This window comes from Ursus arctos, chromosome X (assembly GCF_023065955.2).
Source record: "Ursus arctos isolate Adak ecotype North America chromosome X, UrsArc2.0, whole genome shotgun sequence".
NCBI classification, from domain to species: Eukaryota; Metazoa; Chordata; class Mammalia; order Carnivora; family Ursidae; genus Ursus; species Ursus arctos.
In genome coordinates this window covers 36,704,569-36,716,957 of record NC_079873.1, presented here as the reverse complement: position 1 = coordinate 36,716,957, position 12,389 = coordinate 36,704,569, and the positions used below count along the sequence as shown (strand labels likewise).

General features: G+C 43.1%; 1 protein-coding gene across 2 annotated transcripts in view; it reads left to right on the top strand.

Moving 5' to 3' along the window:
• The window catches only part of MAOB (monoamine oxidase B), a 118,447-nt gene that overhangs the window by 89,653 nt on the left and 16,405 nt on the right, over positions 1-12,389 (top strand). For both annotated transcript variants that reach the window (XM_026513335.4, XM_057310913.1), the window contains 5 exons: positions 590-694; positions 1,561-1,652; positions 8,234-8,375; positions 9,585-9,734; positions 10,842-11,001. In XM_026513335.4, the coding sequence (XP_026369120.2) occupies positions 590-694; positions 1,561-1,652; positions 8,234-8,375; positions 9,585-9,734; positions 10,842-11,001 (649 nt within the window). The remainder of the gene's footprint in view (positions 1-589; positions 695-1,560; positions 1,653-8,233; positions 8,376-9,584; positions 9,735-10,841; positions 11,002-12,389) is intronic.

The window sequence follows — 12,389 nt, the reverse complement described above, 5'->3', positions numbered from 1 at the left end:
AGGAATTAAAACACATAAGTGGGGGCGCCTGGGTGGCTCAGTCGGTTAAGCGTCTGCCTTTGGCTCAAGTCATGATCCCAGGGGTCCTGGGATCGAGCCTTGTGTTGGGCTCCCTGCTCAGGGGGATTCTGCTTCTCCCTCTCCTTGTGTCCCTCCCCGCTGCTTGTGCTCTCTCTCGCTCTTTCTCAAATAAATAAATACAATCTTTAATAAATACATTGATTAAATAGAACGTGTAGGTGTGTATCATATATTGAAAAGTAACATGATTTTGCTTGCAGACATTTAACTATTTTTACATTGTAGTAAATGTTTCCTTTTAAAAATCCCTTGTATTGGGGCACCTGGGTGGCTCAGTCAGTTGAGCGAGCAACTCTTGGTTTCAGCTCGGACTGTGGTCTCAGGGTCCTGGGATCGAGCCCCGGGTTGGGCTTCCCGCTCAGCAGGGAGTCTGCTTGAGATTCTCTGTCTCTCTCCTCCCTCTGCCCCTTCCCCCTATCCCCACCTCCCGTTGTCTCTCTCTCTCTCAAATAAATAAATAAAATATTAATAAGTAAATAAATAAATAAAAATACCTCGTATCTCACAGGGCAAATCGTACCCCTTCAGGGGCCCCTTCCCACCTGTGTGGAACCCAGTTGCGTACCTAGATCACAACAACCTCTGGAGGACAATGGATGCCATGGGGCGAGAGGTAAAGCTTATTAAATCTTCTTTGACTACATTTGTATTTTTCATGATAGTTTCAGTCCTTCAAAGAAAGAAGGGACACTCTATCAGCAATGCCTAGCGTGTTGTCTGGTACACAATATCTCTCAGTAAAGATTTAGGAAATGAGTGCATGAACTGGTTTTTAACCACTAAAAGAATGAGGTGTCCAGCAGACCACTGGTCGTATACCACCGGTGGCAGGTGGGGGCGGGGGAGAAGATCAGACATCACTCAGCCTTCCTGGGATGATGTTTCTAACTTAGACAATCCTCAGGACAGGACAGAATAAGACTTCGAAGGTCTTTGTGTCGCCATCTTGCCCCAACCTGTAGCCCATAAGTCAGCGCACACGGAACTCAACCTGAAACTCCAGTTCAGGCATAGATTTGGTGAACTGTTGAAGAGCTGAATTTATGAATGTTCTCTCTAAATGAATAACTTAATCGGTAATTTGGAATCGTAATCGGTATTTGGAAACAGCCCCAATTTCATCATAGCCTCCATTATTGTGCAGCAAGTGTGACCGTAAATTCAATATGGATCCAGTGGTGTAGATCTATGATGGAATCATAATCGGTATTTGGAAACAGCCCCAATTTCATCATAGCCTCCATTTATTGTGCAGCAAGTGTGACCGTAAATTCAATATGGATCCAGTGGTGTAGATCTATGATGGGAAAGCTACGCAGACAACACGGGTTGTGCCATGAAAATCATAAATGGGGGAATTTGGAAAGCTTACATTTTCTTTCTTCAAGTGAGAGTTTTCAGTACTCTAGAAATAGTTATTTGAAATGGAAAATTACATTCGTTTTTTTTTTCCCCCTCTGAATCCTTATCGGAGTGTAGATTCCCAGTGATGCCCCATGGAAGGCACCCCTTGCGGAGGAGTGGGACCACATGACAATGAAGGAGCTGCTGGACAAGATCTGCTGGACAGAGTAAGTCTCACCATTAGGCCCAGGCACTTACTGTGACCGTCTCATTGCGTATGCACGGGCTTATTTAGCAATGCCATTCACTGCTTTGTGTCTAAACCACACCATCTGGCCAGATGGAACGCTAAAAAATATTGAAACCGGATTCCGTCCCGTGGATGTCTATACATCTTTGGAATAGCGATGCATCCCAAAGGTGGTGTCACCCCATCAAGTCCTCAGAACAGACCAGAACGTGTCACCATCTTATGTAGAACACCAGCTTGAAGACCTCATTTAGCAAGTAGATATGGTGCATTAGTGTATGCATTTGAAACACATTACGGGATGGGGTGCAACTCTCCAAGGCTTTGAAGAGGAACTTCTAGAAAAGTTCTCTGGATAGTTCACAGTTGTAGAGGAAACACGCATGGCTGGACTAACCGCTCCCCTTTATGGAAAACCGTGTAGCTTTGAGAGCAAGAGTTTACCAGTCAAGCATTAAATTCTGGTTGGCAGAGCTGGGAACTGGCTACGAATTGTGGAGGCGAAATAGACGACATAGAGAGGCCTCACTGCTCTCGGACAGCAGGAGAAAAGGAAAGGATTGTAAGGGTCCAAGCACATAGTGAATTTGTGGTAAACGGAGTAAGGGAAATGGAAGCCATGTTCAAGGAGACTGTCCTAACCCACTAAACAGCATTACTTGAGAGTAAATCTGGCTCTGGGGTTGATGTATTCATTCTTTAGGCATTAGGGAGGGAAGGTGGACACTGAGAACTAAAAATAAGAACAAGTTTTTAGGAGTCTCTGAATTTAAGATATGGAAACAGTCAAAAGACATAATATTTACAGGGGTGCCTGGGTGGCACAGTCAGTTAAGCATCTGACTCTTGGTTTTGGCTCAGGTCATGATCTCAGGGTGGTGAGATAGAGCCCCGTGTCAGGGTCCATGCTTAGCACAGAGTCGGCTTGAGATTCTCTCTCTCCATTTCCCACTGCCTCTCCCCCTCACTCTCTCTCTCTCTCTCTAAGATAAATAAATAAATTTTTAAAAAAAGACATGAAATTTACATATTTCTTGATATATAAATTCAACTTAGAACTTAACTTAAAGAAAGAGAAAGAAAGGAAGAGAGAGAGAAAGGCATCCAGAGAGAGGGGATGGAGAGAAAGGGAAAGAAGGAGATTCAAAGCATTATTTTTAAAAGGGAAAGTCTAAATGTCCAAAAATAAAAGATTGGTTAAATTAATAATGAGGCATCCAAAAAATAAAATACTCAACAGTGTTTTATTTTATTTTTTTTAAAGATTTTATTTATTTATTTGACAGAGAGAGAGACAGCCAGCGAGAGAGGGAACACAAGCAGGGGGAGTGAGAGAGGAAGTAGCAATCTCCCAGCAGGGCAGGGAGCCTGATGCGGGGCTCAATCCCCGGATCCTAATCCCTGGAATCAGGCCCTGGGCCAAAGGCAGCTGCTTAATGACAGCCACCCAGGTGTCCCCTCCAACAATGTTTTAAAATCATGCTGTAGAGGGGTGCCTGGGTGGCTCAGTCGGTTAAGCATCTGCCTTCAGCTCAGGTCATGGTCCTGGAGTCCTGGGATTGGGCCCCATGTCGGGGGCGGGGGGTCCCTGTGCAGCAGGGAGTCTGCTTCTTCCTCTCCCTCTGCCTCTCCCCCTGCTCATGCTTGCTCACTCGCTCTCTCTCGCAAATAAATAAAATCTTTTTAAAAATCATGTTGTAGAAAAATATTTAATGGCTCAAAAAATTCATAATACTAAAACACACAGAAAAGCAGGCTGTCATTGAGTATGTACGGGTTGATATATGACCTCCTTTTTTCAAAGAAAACTGTATATGCAATGCAAAAGCAATGGACATCCATCACAATGGTTTTTAACACTTAATATTACAGTGCAAACATTTATCCATGTCATTCAAAATGCATCGTTAAATATCATATTTTATGGTTGCAGAATATTCCATAGAAAGTGACTACCCTAATGTATTTATCCATCATCATCCTGTTGGACATTTTGGTTACTACCAGGTTATCGTAATTGTCATTATTATATAATACTCTGTGATAAACATCTTTGTGCTTCTGCTATGACTTCAACCTTTGAAGCCAACCAATTCTGGAATAGTAAAATCCTATTATTGTCATGAAATCAATGCCTGTTGTTAATTACATCTTTTTAAACACTTACGCTATTTACCACTTTTTTTGAGAGTGCATTTTGCAATTATAACTTATTTTTGTTGTAATACAGTTTCAGTATTTTGAATTCTATACATTAGATTTTATAAACATAGTATTTAATTATCTGCATTTGTTTTAGAACTTCCATTACGAAAAGCTTTTCATAAATTCAGGAAAGTCTTTTCAGAGAGCTTTGAAGCGCCTTGAAAATAGGACTAATTATATTCCTTTGGGATTATAGAAATCTGACTTTTTCTACCATTGTCCTTGGCCTAAGCCCACCCCGCTTAGTGAATATTCTAGGTTGTTGGCTGACAAAAGAAAACATTCCGGGATATTAAGATTATATGAACACAAGGTAATTTTTAACTTTCCCTAAGCGAGATCTACATGCTATCATTTTCTGGTTTTAAAGGAAGCAATCCCCAAGATATCCAGCCTATTGTTACTCAAACTGAAGCAGAATCATATATTTGAAGAATAATGTTGATCAGTCTTTCAGTTACTATCATTTAAAAAGTGTTTCTCAAAATACAATAAAATAAAACGTGTTTTTCAGAAACAGGTCACATTTACGGTGTGGTCAAGGCTATGTAAATACACTTTTCAAAACCTGTAACTAAAAAAAAAGGCCCAAAATGAAACCAGTGATTATCTTTTGGGGAGGCAGAAATATGGAAGACACTCATGCTCTCACCTTTTTACTTTATGAAATTTCCAACTTTTATATAATGTGTATGTATTTTTCATGTAGAGAAAGATAATAACATTTATCTTTTACAAAGTCAACAGGGCGAAGAACATGAGAATATTATTGCAGTAGCTTCCTTGACCTTCCATCCGTCAGATGTCGTTCTTCTCATTTCTTTTCTCACTAAAGCTCCCAGCATAAGTCAAATAAAGGATTAGGAAGGGCCTGGCCCTCCAAAGAGAATTGCTTTGAGATCTCCCTCTATTTCAAGCCAGGATGATTTCTTTCCCACCCAGTTGGCAACAATAACGACTAGAATCACACCAGTATTTTTGTGTTTAATCTTGGCTGTCTTAGCTGGGCCAGTGTTAAATTTTAGTTGTTTATTACTCCCTTGACCTTATGCCCCCCCAATTCCCTTACAAATTAAGGAACAATGGGGCGCCTGGGTGGCTCAGTCATTAAGCGTCTGCCTTCGGCTCAGGGCGTGATCCCAGAGTCCCCGGATCGAGCCCCACATCAGGCTCTTCCGCTATGAGCCTGCTTCTTCCTCTCCCACTCCCCCTGCTTGTGTTCCCTCTCGCTGGCTGTCTCTCTCTCTGTCAAATAAATAAATAAAATCTTTTTTAAAAAAAAAAACCAAATTAAGGAACAAAAGGAATAGGACATTGGGAAACAGCAAAGGATGTTTTCACTTTGAAATAATATTTTCAAACTCACGTCTGGGTGTTGCTTTAGATGGATGCCACAAATGGCCTTCGCAAAGAAAACACAAGTCAGCAATTTCCCTCCCTTCGGTTATCATGAGGAATCTAACAAAACTCACTTTAAGTCACTTCAACGTATATATTATACTAGTTTCAGGCTAAATGATGGGGGCTGTCACAAACACGCTATCAGGTTGTTAGGGTTGCAGAAGTTGTCAGGAACTGGTATGTGTGTTGGGCCTGATTCTAGAAGCTTCCAGAGTCAAGGTACACTAGTGTAGAGATGTGGTCCTTGGTGAGTATTTGTACTTTCGAGCTTGTCAGCTGCCTAATCAGAAAGCTTTTCGAGGTAGTAAAAGCATGAGGTTTGAATCAGGTGTGATCTGGTTTGAAGTTGTACCATTTAGTGGACTGTGGATGACGTATCACTAACCTCCCTGAAATGCAGTTTTCAGGCTTGTGAATTGGGGAGAAATTGCTGGGATTTTTTTTTTTAAGATTTTATTTATTTATTTATTTGACAGAGAGAGCAGAAGAGCACAAGCAGGGGGAGCGGCAGAGGGAGAGGGAGAAGCAGGCCCCCCTCCGAGCAGGGACCCCAATGTGGGGCTCCATCCCAGGACGCTGGGATCATGACCCGAGCTGAAGGCAGATGCTTAACCAACTGAGCCCCCCAGGCGCCCCAAGAAATTGCTGTTTTATAGAATTGTTATGACGTTTCAATACAGTAGGTTTAAAAACCATGGAGTACGAAAGAGTTCAGTCATGGAAGGCAGTATCATTTCTGCCACCCATTGTCGGCATGACCAGGGGGCAAACTCTGCCTCAGATATAAGCAGATTAACATCACTCGAACTTTATGTCCAAGTCAAAAGGGGGGATTGGCTCTTATTAAACATGTCCCAGAGTACACATTACTACTGGTGAATTTTAGAAATGTTAGGTAGGGGTGCCTGACTGTCTCAGCCAGTAGAACATGCAACTCTTGATCTCAGGGTTGTGGGTTCGAGCCCCACACTGGGTGTGGAGATGACTTAAAAATACAATCTTTTAAAAAAAGTTGTTAGATATAACTGGGTTGTTGGAATTGCAAGAGATAGTATATAGCCTTTTGCTGTTGACCTGCCAACCCCAAGCAAAATTTCACAAAATATCTGTGCTCTATTAGTTGCTTTTCCCCCTTATCCATCCTTTAAGCTTGTCTTCCATTAGATAGTAAAATAACTGAATAAATAACTGGGACTAGGGGCCCCTGGGTGGCTCAGTCAGTTGAGTGTCTGACTCTTGATTTCAGCTCAGGTCGTGATCTCAGAGTCGTGGGATCGAGCCCTGCATCAGGCTCCGCGCTCAACACAGAGTCTGCTTCTCCCTCTCCCTCTGTTTCTCCTCTCTCTTTCTCTAAAACAAATAAATAAAATCTTTTTTAAAAATTGTGACTAATTCTGTATTTGGGACAGCACCTAGCATATCCTTTGCACATTATGGATAATTTATTTTTTTTAAGATTTTATTTATTTGAGAGAGAGAGAGAGAGCGAGCACAAGCGGGAAGGAAGGGCAGAGGGAGAGGGAGAAGCAGGCTCCCTGCTGAACAGGGAGCCTGATGTGGGGTTCGATCCCAGGACCCCGGGATCATGACCTAAGCCGAAGGCAGTTGCTTAACCGACCGAGCCACCCAGGTGCCCCCATTATGGATAATTTAAAAATAATGTTTAGGGGCGCCTGGGTGGCTCAGTCATTAAGCATCTGCCTTCGGCTCAGAGCGTGATCCTGGAGTCCTCGGATCGAGCCCTGTGTCAGGCTCCTCCGCTGGGAGCCTGCTTCTTCCTCTCCCACGCCTCCTGCTTGTGTTGCCTCTCTTGTTGGCTGTCTCTCTCTCTCTGTCAAATGAATAAATAAAATCTTTTAAAAAAATAAAAAATAAAAAAATAAAAATAATGTTTAACTGATAACCATTCATGCATTCAGTCATCCAACAAGTAATTATTGAGTGCTTACTATGCGCCAGACACTATTAAAGAGAACACTGGTGAGCATGAAAGTTAAGATTCCTATTCTCATTGGCTGATATTATAGTAGGGGAGACACAGTAGAAAATAGTGAACCAATAATAAAGATAACGTAAGGCAACGGAAAGAGTTCTAAAGACACTATACTGTGGTAAGATGATAGAGAATTCCAGGGTACTGGGTAAATGGAAGCTGGTGTTCCTTTTCACAGAAATAGAAGAGTTCACCTTTCTGAGGAGACATGAGAAGAAGTAGAGAGGGTACAGAATGAGGTAGAAAAAGTAGGCCTGGGCTCGATCACTTGGGGTTTTGCGGGCAAAGGTGAAAGATCCAAATCCCATTCTGGTTTCGATAGGATGCCACTGGTGGGCTTAAAGCAAGAGAATGACATGACTCGATTTATGCTATAGAAAGAGCACCACAGCGGGGAGGGGCTAAAAAGCTTCTGGCTTCGAGTGTGGTGAATGGATACCAGGTAACAATGAGTGGAGGAAGAACGACCAGTCTGGAAGAAATAATTGCGATACTCTTGACAAAAGATGACACTACCTTGGTGGTGGTAATGGTGGTCTGAGGTGGTGAGAGACAGTGGGACTTCCTGATAGATTGGGCTGAGGGGAGAGTGAAGGAAAGAGAGAAATTAAGGTTGATTTCTAGAGTGTTGGCCTTAGCAGTTGGGTGAATGGTGATGCCTTTTGCTGAGATGGGGATCACAGAAAGAGGAGCAGGCATATGGAGAGAAGCCATGATAGCACAGAATAGGTAATACAAGCTAAGCCTGAATAAGCTGTTTGGGTGAAGGGGAAAATAACTCTCATTCCCAGAGGCTCTGATGTCATGTTTTATAAAACTGGATTCTGGTGATAATTTTCTGCCACTTGCCAAACTATGCCAGCGTTAGCCGAGTAAACGCATTGCTTAAATAATATCCAGGTTATGAAGAAGATGCCCTCCCACACTTGCTAACTGTGCTCTCGTTTCTTCCTGAGCAGATCTGCCAAGCAGCTAGCCACTCTCTTTGTGAACCTGTGTGTCACCGCAGAGACCCACGAGGTCTCTGCGCTCTGGTTCCTGTGGTATGTGAAGCAGTGTGGGGGCACGACCAGGATCATCTCAACAACCAATGGAGGGCAGGTACTCGTGCATCCCCACACTGTTCCAACAGAAGACTGCCATGCCTAAATAAAAGATTGGCATCATCCTTCAGTCATGAACGGATGAAGCAAGAGGCAGGCTTGTGGCCTTCAGAATTTCATGATGGCCGCTCCAAGTGGCTTTCGTGAGGGGCAGTCTGTTGTTAGGGACCCAACGTGAAGACCCAGCAGCCAATGGGGCTTTAAGATAACCTCGTTACCTTGCTACACTCTTTTGCAAGTTTCCGTTTGGGTGTGCATCTGATTATTATTTGAAAAGTTTGTAGGAGACCATCCAACGCACATAGCCTGAGCACTTCTTGGAAAGCTCAGAAAAGAAAGTCAGACACGCGTTTTCAATTTCAAACACACATACCACACAAAATCCATTCGCTCATGTTTTCCTTCATTCCTCCCTTCATTCATTCCCTGTTTCCTGAGCCCCAGCATTGTATAAAGCTCTGTGCTTGGCCCAGTAGGAAGTGAAGTAGAGATCTTATATAATCTGCTTGCTGGTCATTTTTCTTCCTTTCCCCTTTCTCATTCTCCCCCCTGCTCCTTCTCTTCCTTCTCCTCCTCCCCACTCCTTCTCCTCGTCCTTCTCATCTTCATCTCTCTCTCCTTCTCCTTCTCCTTCTTCTCAGACTGTTTGAAATAATCTTTTACAAAATTACCTGAACTGAAAATTCAGGAGAAGGCAGTCAGCTCAACAGTGTGCCCAGCCATGCAGAACATTTGGAAGCAACAGGCATGTAGCCCAGGATGAGACGGGCAGCCGGCAACAGAGAGTCGGGTGGCCTGGGGGTGGAGGGTAGGCCAGGGAGGTTCTCAGCCTGAGTAACAAGGAATAGAAAAACAGGCTTAGGTGCGCTCGGGCAAGCAACCAACAGAAGGATCTAGGTGGGACACAAAGCAGGGGTAGTGGCCGGGCAGGTGGGCCATGGGAGGTCAGGCTGAGGATGTCCAGCAGAGGGTGGAGCCTGGGAATCCACAAGAGAATGGCCTAACAGTCACCTGGTTAGAAAGCCTGTAATTTTGTCAGAAGCCAGCAATCACTAGTTAGAAAACGATGGTCGAAGGCACGAATCGCAACAGCGAAATGCAATTTATACATCTCACAGAGAGATATGTGAGAAAAACTAGCAACTGAATCATTGAAACCCGTTCCTATATTGCCATACCCATCTCTTGAGTCCTCTTTTCTTTCCAGGAGAGGAAATTTGTGGGCGGATCTGGGCAAGTGAGTGAGCGAATAATGGACCTCCTTGGAGACCAAGTGAAGCTGGAGAGGCCCGTGACCCACATTGACCAGACAGGAGAAAATGTCCTTGTGGAGACTCTCAACCATGAGGTGTATGAGGTAACCAAGAACCTTAAACTAGGGGAAGGGGCAAGAATCCCATAGATAACCAAAGCTTAAATAAAGCCAAGAATATTCCAGACTTCATAGGCAATCCCTTTGCCAAAGGCGAAAAAGTGACCTCTGTCTGAAAGAAGGGAAAAGAGAACCAGAATATTTGGGGAGAGTGCAAATTTACAAAATCATGTATTATCGAGCCTCTGTATTGGGCTCCTGTGTAATCAGATACCAAAGAAAATATTTAATAAATGTCGAGTGCTTCCTATGTGTCTGGCCTTATTCTAGGAGTTGGGAACACAGCAGGGAACAAAACAGATAAAATTCTCTGCTTTCATGTGGCTTACATTCTAGTGAAGGAGAAAGGCCATAATCAAACATGTGGTTAAGATATAAAGTATCCCAGATAGTGGTAAGTACTACAGGAAAACTCAGTCAGGGAAGGGGGAGAGGGTGTACCAGAAGGGGGGGGTGAGGGGATCGGTTATGCAATTTGAAATAAGGTCACGGGGGAAGGCCTTAATCAGAAAGTGATATTTTAGCACAGAACCAAAAAAAGGTGAGGGGTTGAGCCATGGGGTTCTTCGAGGGAAGAGCATTCCAAGTAGAACAGCCAATGCAAAGGCCCTGAGGTAGAAGTAAGCCCGGCACGACGAAGAAACAGCAAGGTGGTCAAACCGCAGAATTAAAGGAACGAGGGGAAGAGTACCAGAAGATGAGATCAGAGCGGTAACAAGGGTCCATTTCTATATATGGCCTTGGAGGTAAGTGTAAGGAATTTGGCTTTGACTCCAGTGTGATGGAAAGTCATGGGAGGATTTGACCTAGGGAACACTAAAGGCTAATTTTGGTTTTAACACGATTCTTCCCGTTTTCCTGTGAAGAAGACTCTCGAGGGATGCCCGGCTGGCTCAGTCAGTGAAGCAGGCGACTCTTGATCCTGGGGTTGTGGGTTCCAGTCCCATGTTGGGTGTAGAGATGACTTACAAATAAAATCTTTGGGAAAAAAAAAAAAGACATTCCAGGGGGGCCAAGGGTAAAATGAAGGAGAAACATTAGGGAAAAAAAAAAATCCACGAGCAATGTGTAAGCACGTTGTTTTCCTTGCAGGCTAAGTACGTGATTAGCGCTGTCCCTCCTATCCTGGGGATGAAGATTCACTTCAATCCCCCTCTGCCAATGATGAGAAACCAGCTGATCACTCGTGTGCCTTTGGGCTCAGTCATCAAGTGTATGGTTTATTATAAAGAGCCCTTCTGGAGGAAGAAGGGTGAGTATTAGGAGAAGGTCCAAGAAACCTGGTGTAAAGACATGTATTTGCAGGTACCTGGTTTTTCTAGAATGCTGGGCATAAAGCATCATTAGTCCAGGTGCTGAGTACCGTTCTAGCCAATAAAACATGTTGGCACCAATTCAGGAAATTCACTTCCTGAACTATGACTGACTCTTTTTTCATAATTTACTATAAAGTCTTGTTTCATCCTGCCACAAAATCTTGTGAAAATAGTTATTGTCACTTTCCAAAAATACAGTTTTTTCGAAGCATGAATTTGCAGAGCCATTCACAAAAGTAGGGATTCTGAAAATTCCCGGGCAATCTCATTCGTGTTGGGATTCTACTATTTAAGTTAAGGTGATTCGTGTATATTCAACAGGTGTGCTACTGTGACGGGTGGAATGTTATAGGGATGCCCACGAAAGTGCTAGATTCCACAACAGTGGGAATGTTCTGGCAGATGCTCTGTCCAGTACAATGGCCACTAGCCACATGTGGGTGTTGAACGCTTGAAATGTGGCTAGTGAGGGGCGCCTGCGTGGCTCAGTCGGTCAAGCATCTGCCTGTGGCTCAGGTCATGACCCCAGGGTCCTGGGATGGAGCCCCACATCGGGCTGCCTACTCAGCGGGGAGCCTGCTTCTCCCGCTCCCTCTGTGCTCTCTCTCTCTCTTGCTTTCCCTCTCAAATAAATAAAATCTTTTAAAAAATTAAAATAAAAAATAAAATGACAGAAGCAATACCTGCTTTTTAAAAAACTACAAAAATAAATGTGTTCCCTATAAAACGTACAAAAAAAATAAATAAAAGTGAAAAATGTCCTTCTCCTATGGTGTGTGTCCTGGCATGCCCACCCCTTAGGGAACAATTACTAAAAATTTAAGTTGTTTATCTTTAGAAATTTATCATATGCAGGGCGCCTGGTTGGTTCAGTCAGTCAAGCATCTGACTCTTGGTTTCTGCTCAGGTCGTGATCTCAGGGTCATGGGATCAAGCCCTGTGTTGGGCTCCATGCTCAGCGGGGAATGTGCTTGAGATTCTCTCTCCCTCTCCCTCTGCTTCTTCCCTCTCTCTCAAATAAATAAATCTTAAAAAAAAAGACATTTATCATATGCATAGGTAATACTTTAAATAAATGTATACATATATAATTGAAATACATATACACTTTGAATATATATTTTTAAATGTAACACTTATATGCAAATATAATTTTAAATAAATATCTAACGTATTTCTCCAAAAGCATTTTTTTTAAAAAAACAAGATACATACTACACTGAAATTTGCTTTTTTTGGTTAACAATGCACCATAGTGCATACCCTCATAGTTCCCTGTTCTTTCTTCCTCCTTTTGAAACCCTGTCATCAAACTTTCTAGACA